Genomic DNA, 20,752 nt, shown 5'->3' with positions numbered 1-20,752 from the left:
TCAAACAGCCCCAACTCCTCCGATGTTTACTACATGATATTTCAGCTTCATAAGAACAATATGTGAAAACAATGCCAATCAACAGAATAACAATTCCAAGGAGACTAGACTGGAGAGTGTTCTAGTAAAGTCTTTAAAGGCAATTTAATGAGATATACAGCTCTTCCTCCACCTCAATAAACCCACAAGCAGTAGGGGAAGAGAAAGGAGGGGTAGACAAGGAGAAGGAGGCAGTAGTGGCTGACTAAGAGAAGGGTGGGAGTGGAGGAGGAGGAGACGGTGGAGGATGAGGAGGAGATGGTGGTGGAGGAGATGGTGGTGGAGGAAGAGGAGATGGTGGAGGAGGAGGAGGAGATGGTGGAGGAGGAGGAGGAGATGGTGGAGGAGGAAGAGGAGATGGTGGAGGAGGAGGAGGAGATGGTGGAGGAGGAAGAGGAGATGGTGCAGGAGGAGGAAGAGGAGATGGTGGAGGAGGAGGAAGAGGAGATGGTGGAGGAGGAAGAGGAGATGATGGTGGAGGAGGAGGAGGAGATGGTGGTGGAGGAGGAGATGGTGGAGGAGGAAGAGGAGATGGTGGTGGAGGAGGAGGAGATGGTGGAGGAGGAAGAGGAGATGGTGGAGGAAGAGGAAGAAGAGATGGTGGAGGAGGAAGAGGAGATGGTGCAGGAGGAGGAAGAGGAGATGGTGGAGGAGGAGGAAGAGGAGATGGTGGAGGAGGAAGAGGAGATGGTGGAGGAGGAAGAGGAGATGGTGGTGGAGGAGGAGATGGTGGAGGAGGAGGAGATGGTGGTGGAGGAAGAGGAGATGGTGGTGGAGGAGGAAGAGGAGATGGTGGAGGAGGAAGAGGAGATGGTGGAGGAGGAAGAGAAGATGGTGGAGGAGGAGGAGATGGTAGTGGAGGAGGAAGAGGAAGAGGAGATGGTGGTGGAGGAGGAGATGGTGGAGGAGGAAGAGGAGATGGTGGAGGAGGAAGAGGAGATGGTGGAGGAGGAAGAGGAGATGGTGGTGGAGGAAGAGGAGATGGTGGTGGAGGAAGAGGAGATGGTGGTGGAGGAAGAGGAGATGGTGGTGGAGGAAGAGGAGATGGTGGTGGAGGAAGAGGAGATGGTGGAGGAGGAAGAGGAGATGGTGGAGGAGGAAGAGGAGATGGTGGAGGAGGAAGAGGAGACGGTGGTGGAGAAGGAGGAGATGGTGGTGGAGGAGGAGGAGACAGTGGTGGTGCTGGTGGTGATAACAAGAACTCAAGATCTTGTGCATGCTAAGCACACACTACCACCAAGTTCTCATCCCCCAGCTCCTCTTGATACCATGTGTTTTTGGTTCCTTCTCTATGTTGTTTGTTCCTTCTTAAACACACCCCACTGTCTCTGTGTTTCTTTCAATGTCACATTCAAACTAAAATGAGGTCTAAGTACAAAAAACTACATAAGAACTTTGTTTTCTTACCTCTATTAATATAACTAATTCAAGATTGAAACTATCCACTTTCCCAAGTGCAGTGTCCGGAAGCGCTACTGTATACACTTTCCCAAGTGCCGTATCTGGAAGCACCACTGTATATACTTTCCCAAGTGCAGTCTCCGGAAGCCCCACTGTATACACTTTCCCAAGCGCAGTCTCCGGAAGCCCCACTGTATATATACACTTCCCCAAGTGCCGTGCCCAGAAGCCCCACTGTATACACTTTCCAGGCACTGGCCCGGAAGCCCCATTGTATACACTTTCCAGGCACTGGCCCGGAAGCCCCACTGTACACACTTTCCTAGCACTGGCCTGGAAGCCCAACTACATTTAAACACCTGTGCTTATAAGCTTTCTGGTTTCAATTTCTTAAGTGAAAAACAAAATGGTACATTCATCTATAGGAAGGTTCAGCATCTAAGACCTGGCTCCCCTTACCACCTTGCCACGATAATTCCAGACATTAATTCTATGATCCAATTTCCTTAGCCACTTTCACATCATCATAAAAACAAGTGAAAAGTTGATAAGCACAGTTTCCACACCTCGTAGTTAGTGACTATGGCAAACGTTTGAATGTATATTAATCCACCCACCTATATTATGACAATGTCAGAGGTGAAATTAATTACAAAACAAAACTCTACGTATCCTTCATGACCAAATAGTCTCACAAAATCTTAAAAATAGAATAGAAAGTCTTTAAGCCAGTACTCAATGTAGCTAATAATCTGCCCACACTTTCTTTTCAGTCAAAAAAAAAAAAAAAAAAATCCTAAATATAACCTGCACCTTGCTCTCAGGTGCATTCAGATTACCCTTGATAACCCCTCCCCCCACCAAATTCCACTTAAAATCTTCTATGAGACCAAATAGTAAAGAATAAAATGCTGACTAATACATAAACAATAAACTATATCCAAGTAAACTATGCTCTATTTCATACTGAATTTTATTTTTAAGAAATTTAACATAGTAAATGGTATAACTTATAAGATCTCACTTCTGTTTGTCTCAAAGGAAGAAAAAGGAAAGAAAAGAAAACCAAAATCATAGCTAGTTAATATATGTAGTAAGACTGAGACAAGGCCTCACTCTATAGCTTGCTCAGGTTAGTGTAGAACTCATACTGCAGCTAAGCCAAGCAATCCTCCTGTTTCCAGCCCCCAACTCTAGGGTACCAGGCTGAACTAGGCATATTTGGAAGTTTCCATGCCCTGGGAAAGGACAGTATCTTCTGTAGCACTGACAAACCACAGCTAGCATAGAAACTGGCTTCAACCTGCTCTAGAAACCAACAAAATCTCACATTGATGAAGAGCTTTTTCAAGTCAACAATATGTGGCAGCCCCCTTCCTGTGACAGGAGCAAACTAACTCCACTTCTGCCTTTGGGGACCAAGAGCAGTACCTCACAAGGGCCACACTTTTAAGGTGGCACCAATCCACTCAGTACTCTTCCCAATACTGTACTTTAAGATGACATCTCTGTGTTCTCAGAAAACCTATCTAGAAAGCATGGCTGTCTCTCATGACGGTGACCAACAGACTCACTGTCTATGACTATATTGCCCTTCGCTCAGAGTGCCTGGGGCTGCTATTGGGTGACAGCGCAAGTAAACCCATCACATACTCTTCAAACATTCAAGAAGCTTCACGTCAGTTCAAGCCTATTGCCCTTTACATAATCCGTAGCTTAGCTTCCGCTATCTTACATTTTGGCCCATTCTCTCTGTCTCAGGGTCCTAGCTGTCGAGAAGCTCTGTGTCTGGTTGGTCCTTCATCTGAGGAAGTGCTTTGCTGTTTCTTTTCTCCAAGCATTTTCATCATCCCAGCCAGTATTCAAATTAAACAGGAAATACTGGTTATAAAAGAAAAGCACCCTCTGGCTCTGCTTTTATTTTTTAGTTTCCCTTATTCTTCACCTCAATCTCTCTAACTTCCCAGGTAAAACGTGCTGAGTACTTTAAGGCCCGCCACCTACAATGCCACTACTCATTTGATGCTCACTGTTCACTAAGCACAATTACTACTGCCACCCGAGGTGGAAGCAGACTTGCTGATGGTCACAGAGCCAGAAAAACGACACACATAGGGTATGTCCAAGGGGCTGGGGTACTTCCCTAACTCCTACATGTTCTGGTCACTGAGCTCAGTCCTCCACTTTCTCTAAGTATTCCCTTTACTCCAGGACACCTGGAAACCTAGGAAAGTTACACAACCCGAAAATAAAATGTTCATAATATATCAAGAGTTTGTTTTCCTATGAGACTGGGTCTCCCTACAGCCTAAGTTGGCTAGGAACTCATGATCCCCTGCCTTGACCTCCTCAGTTCTGGGACTAAAGAAGACTACACTCAGATTTCTTGTCCTTTAAAGCAGGAGAAATAATCTTTGTTTCTTTAATAAATCACACAGCCCAAGTCCACATGGAGGAGGCATCTCCTAGCTCCAAGTACACATCTACACTGTGAGGAGCCTGGCCCTGGAAGGCCCTGTTAACAAGACAACAGGAAATGTTGCTCTGTGACGTCAGGGCACACTGTTCCAGGGGTCCTGGCTCTTTACCCAGTGACCTTTCCCAATCAGCCTCCATGCAATCATTTCTTTTGTGCAAATAGGTGCTTCTCAAGCTTCAGAAGTGCACAATCCCAGCACAAATACGTAGTACTGCTCCATGAAGTTATCTCAAGTGATTTTTTTACTTAAGATACAAACCATAGGTTCCAAAACCAGGCAAGGCCAGTTTCGATGAAAACCAAACCAGGTGAGGGAAGCCAGCTTAGACATGGAAAAAAACCAAAAGATCCAGACAAACTAACATTTCTGAGTCAAAGCAATGTCCTAAAGTAGTTGGTGTTATCATTTTAATAGTACGGCAGACGGCTCTTTGAAAACAGATAAGCAGAAATCCCCAGCTGGAGTTAAGTTCCTTAGAACACAGCAGTGCTAGAAAGCAGCCAATACCTGCTGCTGGACAGGCTAACAGCAAGTTCTCATCACAGTCACAAAGTTCTGGGGTCACCTAGGAATGAAGGTGCTAGAGATAAGCTGCGAACTGCTGGACTTGGATGGCCAAAAACTATCAGAAACTCACATCCCAGGCCAACATCATAGCACTGACAAAGTTCAGGCTTTCCAAATGGTTACTACACCCAGGATCTGATGTCACGGGACAGCGATGCCTACCGGGAAGCAGGAGGAGTACCGTGATGACTATGTAGCCTGGTCTGTTGTTTGTAATGACCACTTAAAGTGCTCTTTGTCCTTACTGATAAATGCACAGAGCAAACGCTCCACAGCACAGTTTTAAAGGAGACACATTAAGAGTCTGCTCTGGCCTGATCTCCTTGGGATTTACTTCTCAACAACACCTTTTTTTATCAGGACAGCCAGCAAGCTTTAAAGCTGTATTATGAACTCCAGGATGCAGCTCGGATGTATAATGGGTGCACAGAAACATTCAGAACCACAGCTGAGCTAGCCGACTTCACTATAATTACTCACAATTGGGGAAGGATTTCTGTGACTGTTATGGCAAAAAGCATAACAATATTAAATCACAGAAGGTTGCAAAACACTAAATTTGCTCCAGTTCTGTTATAAGAATCAATCAATATTGACCACAAGAGGCCTATGCACTGCCAGGCTGCAGGTGTGCGCAGAAAGCCTACTTTCCCTGAGACCATTCTGTGACCAGAAATGGGAGTAGTTAAGGGTCCGTGCCTACGCCACTCTCTGATCAGTTACTTTCATTCAATGTTACAACACTCCTTGCTGTAAAACTAATCATGGCGGAGCCCCAGCAGTCTGGAAGAACACAGGCAGATCTGTTTAATTAGCTTATCGATACCACTACATCAAACTTCATGAGTTATTGACTACAGCTTTGATTATTTTTGTACGATAGCCACCGACTGCTTTCTGGGTCACTCTTGGTATCATTTGACAGCTAATGTCAGATGACCTACTATATGGCTCACCTGTGTTTCTAAGGCAGCATATGCTTATAAAATGAAATTTCTCACTTGGTAGCAAGGAAACATCAATCAATTCTCTAAGCACAGATTTCAAAGAAGCTTATACCAATTTTTCCATAATATTAGAAGATTAAGTATGTTCCCCCCCAAAAAAATCAGAAAGTTTTAAGAAACAAAGACATAAAAAACAAACAGCCCAGGGCGAAAGAGGCATCATAAGAGCAATGGCTGCTCTTGCAGAGGACATGGATTCAGTTTCTAGCACCCACATGGTGGCCAGGGGATCCAACACCCTCTTCTGGCACTGCACACATATGGTGCAAAGGCATACATGCAGGCAAAATATCCATGCACATAAAAAAAAAAAAATTAAATGCACCTTTAAAAGAAAAAGACCAAATACAGTGCTTCTGCTAAAACTTTGTAAGAAAAATATCAAGCACCATACCAAAAGTAGAGAGCAAAAAAGGGAAAACCACAAACGGCAAGAAAGGTCTCCTACCTACTGAAACTACTTGCCAAGATAAACAGCTTTGAGTGAGCAAACAGTAATGACACATGTTCTTTCCACAATGGAAGGTGACTCCACAGACTTGACCATTCCTATCCACATCCACTACAGCAACAACAAGGCCATCCGCATACCAGGTACCTCCCACAGCTGGGCTCACACTCAAGAGGGGTCAGGCGCTTCAATAGAAAAGAGAGGGGGGAAAAGCATCAAAAACAAGGAATGACGCTGACAGAGCAATGGCCTGGGATGGCTCCCTGGCTTTGGAGGTTGCCTGCCAAACATCTACTGTGTGACTTTAATAAGTCCTCCATTCCATCTTCATTGTAAAATACACAACAGGAGGAAATACAGGGTCGGTTTCACAGTGTCCTTCATTTGTGTGAAACACTAACAACCTTAGCACAGAAAGCATTTTTTTTTTCTAGTTTTTTAAGACAGGGCTTCTCTGTATATCCTTGGCTGTCCTGGACTCACTCTGGAGACCAGGCTGGCCTCAAACTCACAGCGATCAACTGCCTCTGCCTCCCAAGTGCTGGGATTAAAAGCGTGCACCATCATGCCCGGTTAGAGAGCATTCTTTATATGTTACTAATCATTACTGCTAAGAGACTCTATTCCTGATAGCACTAAGACCAGCTTCAACTATGCTTCACAATTTTTAAAAGTCAAACTTGCTCTGCACAAAAGTCCCACCAAGCCTTAGGTTTGTACTTAAGTGATATGCAAGTATCTGACATGAAAGTACCTGAAGCCAGAGGAGGAAACCTGGGGATGCAGGAGGCAGGACAGATCCAAAATGGCACAGAAAACACTGCTACACACACGTTCAAATACCTTTGATCAAAGAAATGAAACCAAATGAAAATAAAAATTCTAATGAGATATTACTCCATGTCCTCTAAGAGCCATAATCTAAAATACAGACATTTTGTTAAGGTTAAAGGGGAGATGTGCTCAGTGACAGCATACTCCTGGATAATGCACACGGCCCTGAGTTCCATCCCCAGCACCAAAAAGGATGAAAGTAAGAAAACAAGGGCTGAGGAGTATCAAGGAAGAGGAAGGGACAGAGGTAGGACAGAAGGGAAGAAAAGGCAGGTGTCAACAACAGTATGAAAAGCTAGAACTCACAAGCACGGCTGGTTTAAACATAAAATGGTGCTGTAGGAAGGAAATGGTTGGCGGGTAATGTTATCACAGAGCTCTCAGATCTTCAGCAAAAGCAGGTGAAGCTCCACATCTGCAGTGACACTGAATGTCCACACAAGTACCTAGGTACTAGTGCTCAGAAAGCATTACTCCTCATAGCCCAAAAGTAGAAATATGCTAAATGTCCATCAATGGACAGATACACAAAACCCCAGTGCCCATGCAGCAGCATGCTGCTCAGCCATAAAAACACACTGCTAGTACTAGCCAACTAAGAACTGCGAATGCGACTTGTTTCCACCTTTGCATATGGCCCTGTGCTCCATTAGCCCTATAATAACCACCATCACACCCTGATCTGCTGCTGTCTGTGTTTCCATCCATGCTCAGAGAGAGGATCACCTCTTCCCAATAAATCTCTTGCGTGAGGTATGTAGTGTAGTGTGATTTTTGTGGCACTCTTTGGCCCTGATCGCCAAGACACTGTTTCACTGCCAAACCCTTTCGGTTGGGAGGCTGACAGCAGGAAGAAGCCCAAACACATGCTGCACGGAGACAGCTTTGTTCTGCACGGCTGTTGATCGTTGGTCACTCTGCTGTGGCCTTAGTGCAGTCCCAATGACCTCCTGTGATTTCATTTAATATGATCCATGTGAAATGCCCAGAATAGGCAAAGCCACTGAGGCAGAAAGTAGGGGGCGTGGGAGTGACTGCGAGTCATAGGTCTCTTTTGGAGTAAAGAAACCACCGTGGAATTGTGATAGATTCTATGAATGCCCTAAAAAACTCACTGAGCTCAAAATGAAACTGAGCAGAATAGACCTTGTCACCCAGTGGGTTCAGTCAGTGGCAGGCTTGGCACTTCAGTCAGGGCTCAGTAGGCTGCTCAGACTTGAGAGTGGTCACAGCAGCACTAAGCACACGCTGGGGAGAGCAGCCATTAGCATCAAGTCTGGGCCTTCCTGAAGAACACAACTATATTTAAAGTCACTGCCCCAAGGTCAGCTCCAGTTTTACAAAACGGAGGTCTCCAAGCGTCCTCAGCCAAGCTCACTCCATGACAAGGAGGACAAGCACTCACAGGTAAGGCATCATCATCAAGCATGTGTTCTGGAAAACAGACTCAGCAGAAAAAACACAACCTAGATCGACAAAGGGAGACCATGTCCCTCTTTCCTCTGGTGACAAGGGTACTTTACATAGGTAATTCTGTGCTGCTCAGCATTCCGTCAACTTGAAATGAGCTAGAGTCCTTCTAGAAGACAGAACCTTGGTTGAGACAATGCCCCCAACAGATGTGCCTGTGTGCAAGACTGTGGTGCACTTTCTTGATTGATGAGGGAGGGCCCAGCTCACTGCGGGTGATGGGCCTGAGGGTGGTGGACCTGCAGGTGGTGGGCCTGCGGGTGGTGGGCCTGCGGGTGGTGGGCCTGGATGCTACAAAAAAAAAAGTAGGCTGGGGGCTGGAGAGATGGCTCAGAGGTTAAGAGCACTGCCTTCTCTTCCAAAGGTCCTGAGTTTAATTCCCAGCAACTACATGGTGACTCATAACCATCTATAAGAGATCTGGTGCCCTCCTCTGGCCATGCAGGCTGAATACTGTATAAATAGGAAATAAATCTTAAAAAAAAAAAAAAAAAGTCAGGCTGAGCAAGACGTGAGGAACAAGCCAATGATCAGTGTCCTCCTTGGCCTCTGCATTAGTTCCTGCTCTGACTTCCCTTGGTGATGACTGTGACATGGAGCTGTAAGCTGAAATTACCCTTTCCTCCTCAGGCTGCTTTTGGCAATGGAGGCTCTTAAGACAAATACCATTATCACAAAAAAGTAGAGATAACTGTATGGTGGGGGGAGCCATATAATGTTCAGAAAATACTATCAAAACACATAATAAGCATTCTGTGACACCATGCCCCTCCCCCTCACAGGGCCTCTTGTAAACTGTCCTCATGGCCTCCTGATTCAGAATCCACTGTTAGGTTATTTGTGAGCAGTCTGTCATCACAGTAGCAAACAAACACGAGTGGTAACTTGTTCTGAACTTTATAGATAGTGAGGGCACCTTAAGGTAGTGGAGACAATTTCTCACTTTAACCGGAGTTTCTCTGCAGTACAGATCAAGGCATGTGGCTTTGGCATTAGGGTACTGTGTCAGCCTAGCTTCTGAGAAAGAGTTAGACAGGGGGTGAACTAGGTTAATAAACCCGTGCAGGCATCCTGAGAACTTGGTGCCTGCCACAATAACCAGAAAACCTTCAGAGATCTCTGCAGTTTGCCTCAGACATGGTAAAAGAGCCACCAAACCCAAGTCTACACAGAACTGACTCGGTCTGTCTCACTGGAAATAGGCTATCATGAAATGAAGTCACTGAGCAAAATTTAAACTCACGTGGCTTTAGGAACTGATGAAAGCTTGACCTGAGTGAATGACCATCACTACATGTTCAATTTTGTTTTTCACAGTTTCTACCAAAAATCCAAAGCTAAGTTCAATGACACTTTTATTGGCATACCTTACCTATATATAAGATTACAGATATTTTACCATAATGAAAAGCTAATGATATTTAAATAGGTTGAATTCCGAAGTAGCTACAAATACAGGGTTGGCTTATACAACAGGAGTCGTTTTAAAAAAAAAGGGTAAAAGCAAACAGTACCTCGATGTTTTTACTGGCCACGTTCTTCACAACAGCGGGAAAGAGTTCCGATGCATTTTTCCCTTTTGCAATCATCTGAAGGGTTAAAGAGAAGAATTAGCACAGAAACTTTTAAGTTAGTAGCCTGAAAACAAAATAGATGTTCTGGGAAATGCTATATAAACTAAATATTTAGAAGATTTTGTCACAAAGCAAGCTACAGAATAGCAGCTAAACTCTTTTCCAGTATCAATCACACCTCAACTGCACACACCATGAATACACACTCTCTTGTGTTTCACATAAATATACAAATATATAGACACCTAAAGGGAAAATATACTCCTCAGGTGCCAAATGGGAGTGCACTACTGTGAACTCAGTACCTAGGAGGCAGAGGTGAGAGGATCAGTCCAAGGCCACCCTAGACTACATGTGTCTGTCTTAAAAATGGGGGAGGAAGAGAAGGGACGGAGAAAAGAGGAGGAGGAACAGAACACAATAGTAAATTAAGGTATGTATAGGAATGTGTCCAGCATTTTGCTCTGGCTAACTGCACTGCAGATACTCTTTCCCTGTGTGCTCCCTGCACTCTTCCTTATCTTCCAGGTCCTTATGTTAAAGATGCAGCACATGCACACTGGTGCAAAGAATCTCACAGCTAGCCTCCTAGTTCCCAGGCTATACTTCTTCAGAACTGTTTCCACTAAGGCCTCCTCCTCTGCGTGCTGAAGGTCTGTGCACCACTACCGTTGCAGATGCTCCATTCCTGGCACCCGGCACTTGCTGGGGAGAGATGCCTGGCTGGGCACTGTCTGCCCCACTGTCAGGTGATTTCACTGTACTTCTTTCATATATTCACCCACCTGAAGGCGCTGCTAACTACTAGGCCTCTCGTTTCTGTCTTCCCACTCTACTGTCTTCCAGAGCAGCACAGTGACATTTTTGCTCTAACCATGAATCTGTCTTCCAAGCTTCACAGGTTTCCTGGTTTGTTGTATTTTGTTTCATTTTGAGGCTTTGTTACTCGACACCTGAAGATCGTTTTGTCTTTCAGGAAACATCCTGTTACACAGTCTCCCTCTATCCCTTCAGCGTTTAACTTCACAGATATGAAATGCATCACTCAAGCTTCTTAGGTGTTTGCATAAATATATTTTTCCACCCTTATAATCTGTGCATTTACACAAAAGCATCATCTCTTAAAGATCATTGTTCCATCGTGGCATCTTCATCCAAAATGATTTCTCCTAATTGGTAGCATCAGACTCTTATACTTAATGTAACTGTTGTTAAACTAAGACTGAAGTCTACCACTTTGTTACCTGTGTACTGTTTATTCACAGTGCCATGCTCTTCTTTTTCCTTTCTCCTTCTTTGATTTGTTTTGTTTTGTTTAATAATTGGGGGAGTGCAATTGAGTATGTATGTATACATATTCATATACATGGAGGGTACATGTCTATGTGGCTATACTTATGCGTATAGGTAAATTCATGTGGAAGTCAGAAGACAACCGCTGATGTCATTCCTCAGGTGCCTTCAATTTGCTTAAGGCAAGTCTCTCTTAGCCTGGAACTGCACCAGTAGGCTAGGCTAGCCTAGCCAGCCAGTAAGCTCCAAAGGATCTGCCTCTACCCCACTCCCCCATCCCAACACTGCAAGTGTCACTGTGCCTAGCCTCTTAATTTTAAATTTTTATTTGTTATTAGTGTATTTTGTGCATGCTGTTGTGCATGTACGAGAGCAGAGAAAACTTTCATGGGTGTGTCCTCTCCATACACAGTGGGTTCTGGGATTGAACTCAGGTCATCAGACCTGCAAAGCAAGTGCTTTTAGCAACCTTGTTAGCCCCATGCTTGCCTTTTAATGAGGGTTCTGAAGATCAAACTCAGGTCCCCACGTGTAGCAGTTTGAATGAAAAATGCCCCCAGAGGTTCATATATTTGCATGTTCAGTCTCCAGCTGATAAACTTGGGGAAGATTAGGAGGTGTGGCCTTGTTGGAGGAGGTGTGTTGCTAGAGGTGGGCTTCAAAGCCCCTACCAGACCCAGTGTGGTAGTTCAAATGTATTTGGCTCCCACAGGCCCATAGGCAGTAGCATCATTAGAAGTGGCCTTGTGGAGTAGACGTGGCCTTGATGAAGGACATGTGTCACTATGGGGGCAGGCTTTAAGGTCTCATGTGCTCAAGCTATACCCAGTTTGGCACAGTCTCCTTTCGCTGCCTTCAGATCAAGATGTAGATAGAACTCCCAGCTCCTTCTCCAGCACCATGTGTGCCCGCACGCTCCAATGTTCCCTGTCATGATGACAATGGACTAAACCTCTGAAACTGTAAGGCAGCCTAATTAAATGCTATCCTTTATGAGAGTTGCCATGGTCGTGGTGTCTCTTCACGGCTATAAACCCAGCTTTTCTCTCTCTCTCTCTCTCTCTCTCTCTCTCTCTCTCTCTCTCTCTCTCTCTCTCTCTCTCTCTCTCTCTCTCTCTCCCTCTCCTCCCAGTCCCTTTCTCTTTGCCTGCTGCCTATGGATCAGGATGTAAAGCTCTCAGCTACTCCTCCAGTGCCATGCCTCTCTGCTTCCCACCATAATGATAATAGAGTAACCTTCTTAAAACTATAAGCAAGCCCCCAATTAAATGCTTTATTTTATATGAGTTACCTTGGTCACCGAGTCACAGCAACAGAGCAGTTACTGAATGCAAGAGGAGTAATAAGAAAACCAAGATAGCCATTCCAAACTGCCAAGGTTTCGCTTGGGAAAACAAAGGAACAACTGAGGGGTGTTGGGGGCGGGCTGGGTAATCTTCAGGGTTATAGGGAGCTGGGAAAAGGTAGCCTGTGTGCTGGGGTGGGTGATTTTAAATTGTTGTGGTAGGGCCTGAGGGAGCCTGAATGGCTGGCATAACCCCTGTTATGATGAATGACGCCACAGGCATGTCACTGGTTCCTTATGTGGGACAAGGAGAATGACTCCTGGGATATAGGAACTACCTTCCCAAGTTCCTGAGGGAATGTTGTTGACTTTTCTCCAACTGCCAGAATTTGGGAAAAGGAGTTTCTTGAGACCCAACAGTAACTAAGTCAGGACTTTATACTAAGAACTGGGGTATTGCCATGGCAGGCCTAACCATGCATGTTACAAGACTTTGGGACATGGACTAGAAAAGCAGTTGAGTGCTTTAAGCAAGGCTTGCTGACCCATACTATTAGGAGCACGGAAGACAGTAGTTCTGAAAGCAATGTGGTCCCAGCTCAAGGTTTCAGAGGGGAAGAATATTAGTAAGTGGCCTTGTGGTCCATTGGCCAAGATCTGCTTTTCGCCCTTGTCTTAACATTTTGTCTGGACCTAAATTGAAATTTTGGATTAATGGCTGGCAGAGGAGATTTTAAGACAGTCCAGCATTGACTCTGTTGTGTAATTATTAGTGATCACACTTATCCAGATCTAGAATGAAAAGGAAAAAGTGGGGCAATGAAAAATAGAATGTACAGCACAAGAAGGAAAAAAGCACCAGGAAACGTAATGCTGGAACACAGGGAGATAAAAGGTTTCAATGTAAATAAAATCCTGACGCTACATGTAATGAAAGGAGAAGTGACCTCAGGGCAAACCCAGCTATGCTGCCAACCTGTGCAAAGGAACTGAAGAAAGCTTAGCAAAGGAGACAACCACAACTGAAGGCTTATGCAAATATAATTAAGAAGGGCCCAGGTTCCAGGCCCAGCAAGCAGAAAAACTTGGCAGCTTAGGCCCCCCTGCTCTGGCTTTAGAGTCAAGAAAGGAACAGGAAAGGGGCTATGGAGGCTTCCCCTGCTGTTCTTAAGGCAAGCTGACGAGGCCATGGGTTTGGCGAGGCAGTCCACACATGGAAGCCTGAAGAGGCAGAGGTGAAGCCTGGGTTGTGTTGGAGACTCCAAGATGTTGGCGATGCCAAAGCCAGGGTACCAGCTGAGGAGAGCTGCAGACCATGTGTGGAACAGCCTAGAGTGAGAAAGACGCTGCAGTCAGCCAAGCTGGAAGAATCTGGAGTATTTGACGTTAGACATGGACTTACAGGATTTGGAGTTTGCCCTGCTGGTTTTCAGTCTTGGCTTTGCTCCGGCATTTCCTCACTATCCTATTGGAGTGGCAGTGTGTATTCTGTGCCACTGTATGTTGGGAATATGTTATCTGCTATTAGATTTTGATTTTACAGGGGGTTACAGTTAAAAGACTGCCTTCAGTCTCAGAAGAGCTTTGGATTTTTAAACAGTGTTGAAACTGTCAAAGACTATGAAGACCTATATGGCCACAAGCCTATAAGGGCTATGGTGTGGAATGTGGTAGTCTGAATAAAAAGGTCCCCCATGGGATCATATATTTGCATACTGAGTCCCCAGTTAATGAACTGTTTGGGAAGATTAGAAGGTGTGTCTTGTGTGAGAAGGTATGCCACTAGGGATAGGCCAGGCCAGGGTCTGTGTCTGTGAATCAGGGTGTAAAGCCTGAGCTACTGCTCCAGTGCCAAGCCTGTGTGCTTCCCACCATGGTAATAAGGACTAACCCTTTCACCCTCAATTAAATGTTTTCTTTTATAAAGGTTGACTTGGTTATGGTATGCCTTCTCAGCAAAAGAGTAGTAACTAAGACATCTCACAAGCCAAGTGCTTTACAAACTAGGACACCTCCCTAGCTACTTTTTGTTTATTTGTCTTTTCTGAGACGGGACTTCTCTGTGTCACCTTGGCTGTCCTGGAACTCACTTTGTAGACCAGGCTGGACTGGAACTCACAGAGATCTGCCTGTCTCCCTAGCTACCTTTTAAAATCTAGAATTTTTATTTTATATTAAGTTTTCAAGTTTTGTGTAATTTTGTAGTGTTTCTTCCTAAGGAGTAAAAGAGGTAAAAGAGTGGAAAGGCAGATAGAGGGACAGAGGGATGGACAGAGAGATAGACATATAAATGACAGACAGATAGATACATATATAAAATCTTACTGAATCTACTCAGACTTAACACTGATCAGGTCAAGTAAAACACATTAAACTTATGACAATGTGGACTCTTTTAATCTTGCCTTCTTGGTACAGCTGTCATATATATTATATCTATGTCCATTAAAAATGTCGCAGACAGACCTGTGCCTAGACAGGCCATGAGCTCTAAAGGAAAATGTACTACTATTTTTATGCTAAATGGACACAGCAGTAAAACTTACTGCTTTACCTACAGATCATTACAGCACTCAATCCTTGTCAGAGAAGCTTCTTGCAGTAGATGGTATTTAGCAGAGGCCCACAACGTGCCGCTCAGTCCTACGTGGAATTCCACAAGGCTCAGGGAGGTATGTGGCTTCAGAGCACATGGTTTAGATCAATCAATTTAAGTAAGCTAGTGTTCAAGAATTAACTCCATTGCCCCAGTTCTAGAGCTGTGGCTGGCTGGCTGGTTGGTTGGCTGGTTGGTTGGTTGGCTGGTTAGCTGGCTTTGTTTTTTGAGACACGGTTTCTCCAGGTGTCTCTGGTTGTCCTGGAACTTGCTGTGTTGGCTAGGTTGGCCTTGAACTAAGAAAGGTTTGCTGATCTGTATCTTGAATGCCAGGATTCTAGCTATTCACAACCACACCCAGCCTCAAGGTTGTATGTGGAAGAGGATGAGGGAAATTATAAAAGTCAGAGGAACTAGATAGATGGCTTCAAGGAAACAGAGTTCTCCAACACAACAGAGAGGATGCACACGTATGAACTCAACAATTTTGACAGCATGCACAAGACCTGTGCAGACAACCCCTGTTCTGAAAACAAAACAACAACAAAAAGATAAAAATTAAAACGTGACATATAATAGTTTTTTCTATATATCTGTCAAAGAAATAAAAACTAATGATTAATTGTAGCTGTTTTTTAAAAAAAAATTATTGCAGTTTTTTATATCTTTCTCCGTTCCAAGCCTTATCCACCCTAATCCCTTTCCATACCTTCTGCCCCCACACCAGGTAGGAGAGGTTAATGGGAGAGAGGGCATAATTCTCCTTAGCTGCCTCCTGCTGCTTAGGTTGTTGGGTTCAAAACATGTTTACATAACTGAGTTTTTAAAGACAACAAAAGTTTCCCCTACAATTAATCTCATAATCTGTACTATATCACAAATATAATTTAAATAAGTATTTATTTTTATTTATTTATTTGAGGCAGTGTCTCACTATGTAGCCTTGACTGTCCTGGAACTTGCTACATAGAGTAGGATAGCCCTGAACTCACAGAAATTCATCTGCCTTCCAATTGGTGGTGTCAAATGCATGTGCCACCATGCCTGGATTATGTATTTTCTTTGATGGGCTGAGAGCACATTTGTGAATTTCCCCCAAGGAGATTAGAAGACTGGTCATGACCAACATAAACCGATGGCCAGTCCTCCTCTTCTCTGCAGCTCTACAAGGAAAGACACAGATAGCTTTGGATAGCGCTAGGCTGTCCTACGGCTGGTTTTTCCAAGACAGGGTTTCTCTGTGTAGCCGTGGCTATCCCTGGACTCACTCTGTAGACCAGGCTGGCCTTGAACTCACAAAGATCTGCCTGCCTCTGCCTCCCAGGGTACTTGGATTACAGGCATGGGTCACCACATCTGGCTAATTTTTATCAAATATTTAACATACTTACCCTACCTCTGAAGCAGGAATTACAACAGTATCCTAGGGTTTGGTAAAATTAATTATTTAATAGAATGGAATGTTATAGGCATAGTCTAAAGCCCTTAGGGCAGACTTTGCTTTGCATGTTAATACAGGCCTGAGAGTTGCAGGAGACAAGCTGAAACCATGAAAGCAATTTTAGGAATTCACTGCAAAAAGTAGAATTGACTTGCGCCTTTTAAAGGTCCAGTCAAACATTAGTAACTATTTTAATAAGTGTGTCTGGGTTATTGCTCTACTGCTATAAGGAAACATCATGACCAAGGCAACTCTTATAAAAGAAAGCATGTAAACTAGGGAGTGGCAGGGAGTGGTGCTTGCTTAAGTGGGAGGTCAGTCCATGGTCCACACACAGGGAAGCAGGCAGGCGTGGCACTGGAACAGTAGCTGAGGGCTTTACATCCTGATCCACAGGCAGCAGGCAGAGGGAGAGTGTTGGCATCCCTTTTTTTTTTTAATCTATTTTATTTTAGTTTCTTTAATCTCTACCTTTCTCTACCCCAACACCAAGTAAGAGATAAAGACGGTTAGTGGGGAAAAGGGGAGCCCTTAGCGTAGCTACTTCCGGCTGGTTAGGGTCCATGGTTCTCTGGGGCAAGTCCAACCTTTCAGGGTATCTCCGACTTCTCCTCATCAAACTGCAGTCTTCTTCTTTCTTGAACAACACAGACACACAGACACACAGACATACACACACATGCGTGCGCATGCATACACAAGCATTTATTGCCTCCCCAGAGTCTTCGGAATTTAACTATCTGCAGCTGACAAGGAAAGGAGCCCTTCTCAGAGCCCACATGAGGCGAATAGTTTATGGCTGTGGACAATCGGAATCAGCCCCATATCCCACACCTGGGACTAAAACAAAAACGTTTACATAACAGTAAGTTGTATGGGAGCCATTCTCATTAGAACCACCACAACAGGAAAATTTTAAACAGCAATATACATTACTATTTATTAAATAAATAATTTTTAAAGATTTATTTATTTATTTTAATATAGTGTCCTGTCTGCATATGTGCCTGTATGCCAGAAGGGCATCAGATCTCATTATACATGGTTGTGAGCCACCGTGTGGTTGCTGGGAATTGAACTCAAGACCTCTGGAAGAGCAGCCAGTGCTCTTAACCTCTGAGCCATCTCTCCAGCCCTAAATGAATAATTGTAAAGAAAATTACTTAGCACAGTGTAGCTTGAGGCAGTGAGAATTAACTAGTAACAAACAGCAGCTGAACAATCTGTCATCTCATTCTTTAACACACGCTGAGCTCCTTTTCTCTTCCTTGGTAAGCAGTTTTAACCTTTCTAAGTTTGGATCCATTTCCAATATTTTGCGTTTTGTACCTGTAATGTCAATTATCTCTTAGAAATGCTTTAATTAATAGGAAGTGCTTTTTTTCTTTCTTTTATTTTAATACCACTACTTCATCCAGTCAACTTTGATCTCTTAATCAAACCCCCTGATTTGCTTAAATATGTTTTCTAAGTCCCTACGGCTAGAAACTTAATTCTTGAGAACAGTGGTGTCCATTTACACAGGCGCTGTTGCCACAGAATCTACCATTCTCACAATGAATTTCCCTGGCAATAATAATCACTTATTTCATTTGCTAAAGTTTCTTCTCTGGGGACCAGATGCTTCTTCCAATTATCCATTTTGGAAAATATCACAGCAAACAAGGATGCAATGACACCTTTTGCTATCTGAAGCCAAACTGAGTGACAAGTATAGTAACCAACCCAGTCTGATTTGAGAGAACTGAAATGCTTGGTAAGCGCTGGCTGAGGACTCACGCGAGGCCTTTACACAGTCGTCATGTGTGGATTGAAGGCTGGCTCGTGGAATGTGACTTTACACAGTCGTCGTGTGTGGATTGAAGGTTGGCGCATGCAATGTGACTTTACACAGTTGTCATGTGTGGACTGAAGGCTGGCGCGTGGAATGTGACTTACCCCGACAATCCGCTTCATAGCGTCTAGTTTGGCTGAATCCTTGTTGCTCTCCAGCATCTGTTTCAGGTCTTCATTCCTATTACAAAAGAGAAGATATAACTCTATATTTGGACTTTTTGCAAAAGACAGCTATTAAAATTTGTCATGTTTATGAGAACTGGAAATAGCACAAGGAGACGACAGTAAGTAGCTGCACTCAGACAATCAAGGGTTGGTTTCCTCTTTCATCCTACAAAGTCTATGCAGCACATTGTCATAAAGCCCAGGGACACAAAGGTAAGAACAAGAACTGCCCTTCAGCAGTTTGCCCATGAAATGTCAACGAGAACATGGCACACAGAGTCTCTTACTTCAAATTCTCTGACATAATCATCAAGGAAAAAGCCGGGCATGGTGGCGCACGCCTTCAATCCCAGCACTCAGGAGGCAGAGGCAGGCAGATCTCTGTGAGTTCAAGGCCAGCCTCTTCTACAAAATGAGTCCAGGGATAGCCAAAGCTACACAGAGAAACCTTGTCTTGGAAAACCAGCCTTAGGACAGCCTAGCGCTATCCAAAGCTATCTGTGCCTTTCCTTGTAGAGCTGCAGAGAAGAGGAGGACTGGCCATCGGTTTATGTTGGTCATGACCAGTCTTCTAATCTCCTGGGGGGAAATTCACAATGTGCTCTCAGCCCATCAAGGAAAACATACAATCCATATCTCTCTTCGCTTTTCATTAAATACAATGAAATAATTTTGAAGACAGATTGCTAAACAGAGCTCTTGACTCAGGAAAACTAGCCCACAAATGCTCTGTCCTTGGGCCGCAGCCAGAGCTGTGTGATGGAAGGCTCTGTTTAGCACTCCTAGCCTGGCAAGCTAAGGCAGAACTTAGCACCCAGAAGTAGAGTAACTACAAAAATTACTTTTGGAACTCAGGAGTAGGGAAAGGAGTTCTAAAATATACATTAGGAAAAGAAGCAGAGGCAGGTGGATGGATGTGAGTTCAAGGCCATCCTGGTCTACATAGTGAGTCCAGGACAGGCAATGCTACACAGAGAAACCCTCCTTCAAAAGAACAAAAAAGATATATATGTGTATATGTATATATATACATATATGTGTGTGTGTGTGTATATGTGTGTGTGTATGTATGTGTGTATATATATATATATATATATATTTATTTATTATAGGAGCAGAGAGTACATGTGTTAAAGATGAATCTGAGGTCTCAGACAGAAAGGAAGACGGGGAAAGAGGATTTGCGTTATGAGCAGCAGCAGAGCCCTCTGGTGAACTCTGTTCGGGTGTCTTAAGGAGAGCAGCGCTGAAGTGCTAGCAGGAGCTTGGTAAGGAGCTGTGGTGCGTGTCTGCAGTCCAGCTACTTGGGAGCTGGAGGTGAGAGAATCACCTGAGCCTGAGTTTAAGACCAGCCTAACTAACACATGAGAAGCTATGGACAGTGGGGCAGGGGTCGGGGAAGGAGTAAGGAAGGGAAGGGAAAGAGGGAAGAGAAAGGGAGGGAGAAGTCAGACAGGAGGAGAAAAAAGGGAGGACAGGAAGTTATGACATTGGATATTTAAAAGAGGCTATTTCAAAGGCAGCATGTTGATGAAATGAGCTGGGTTTCCCTTGTGTTAATAGTGAAATACAAAAGGTAAGACATAAAGTGACCAAGCCAACAGGGCTGCACAGTGAGAGCCTGTTGGAAAACGGTGCAGAACGAAGTCCTGTGAAGAGAATTCTAAGTGCTTATAAGAAAACAAGACAACAGTCATGTGACTTCATTTCTCCAAAACCATGGCATTATTCTTGGATTACGCTTTCCTAGCCCTCCCCGGTGTAGCAGATAGGACTCAGATTATTCCCTACAACTGGCTGTGGTTATTTGTTTCTGTGCCTCCATGGTACGGCCCACTGGCCACATGTGGCTAGCCCTCGCTGTTATGATCTAACCCTCCAGAGAAGTAGGCTGAACATGAACTCTAGTCCTGCAAGGCCACATCTTACAGCAACAGAGCTGGAGGCTGGACACAGAAGAGATCCCTGGAACGAACAGCAAGAAATGGGGCCCAACATGTATAACAAGACAGAGCTAGTCATACAAACAGGAATGATACAGGTAAAACTGGGCAGATCTGCAAACAACTGATGAACTGCATCAATGTCTACGTCCTGGGTGTGCTTTAATACAGAGCACAGCAAAGGCAAACTCATCAGCAAGGGTGAGGGGGGACATAGGGCACCTCTATAGCATAAACTCATCAGCGAGGGTGAGGGGGGACACAGGACACCTCTATAGCATATCTTTCAACTCAGTGTGACTTCTCAGGGACCCTGAAATAAAAACTAAGAAGCATCTTTGTAGGGCTGACAATTACACTTTAAAAGGTA

The 20,752-nt window shown here is 44.3% G+C and overlaps 1 protein-coding gene across 1 annotated transcript in view; it reads right to left on the bottom strand.

Annotated features, from left to right (window-relative positions):
* Positions 1–20,752, bottom strand: part of Ap3b1 (adaptor related protein complex 3 subunit beta 1) — a 202,242-nt gene that overhangs the window by 153,813 nt on the left and 27,677 nt on the right. The window contains exons 2-3 of the mRNA XM_051172495.1: positions 18,377–18,452; positions 9,764–9,838 (exon numbers count right to left, since the gene is read on the bottom strand). Of these exons, the coding sequence (XP_051028452.1) occupies positions 9,764–9,838; positions 18,377–18,452 (151 nt within the window). The remainder of the gene's footprint in view (positions 1–9,763; positions 9,839–18,376; positions 18,453–20,752) is intronic.

This window comes from Acomys russatus, chromosome 30 (assembly GCF_903995435.1).
Source record: "Acomys russatus chromosome 30, mAcoRus1.1, whole genome shotgun sequence".
Lineage (NCBI taxonomy): Eukaryota > Metazoa > Chordata > Mammalia > Rodentia > Muridae > Acomys > Acomys russatus.
The sequence above is the reverse complement of the archived record's forward strand: the minus strand, read 5'-3'. Positions and strand labels throughout refer to the sequence as shown.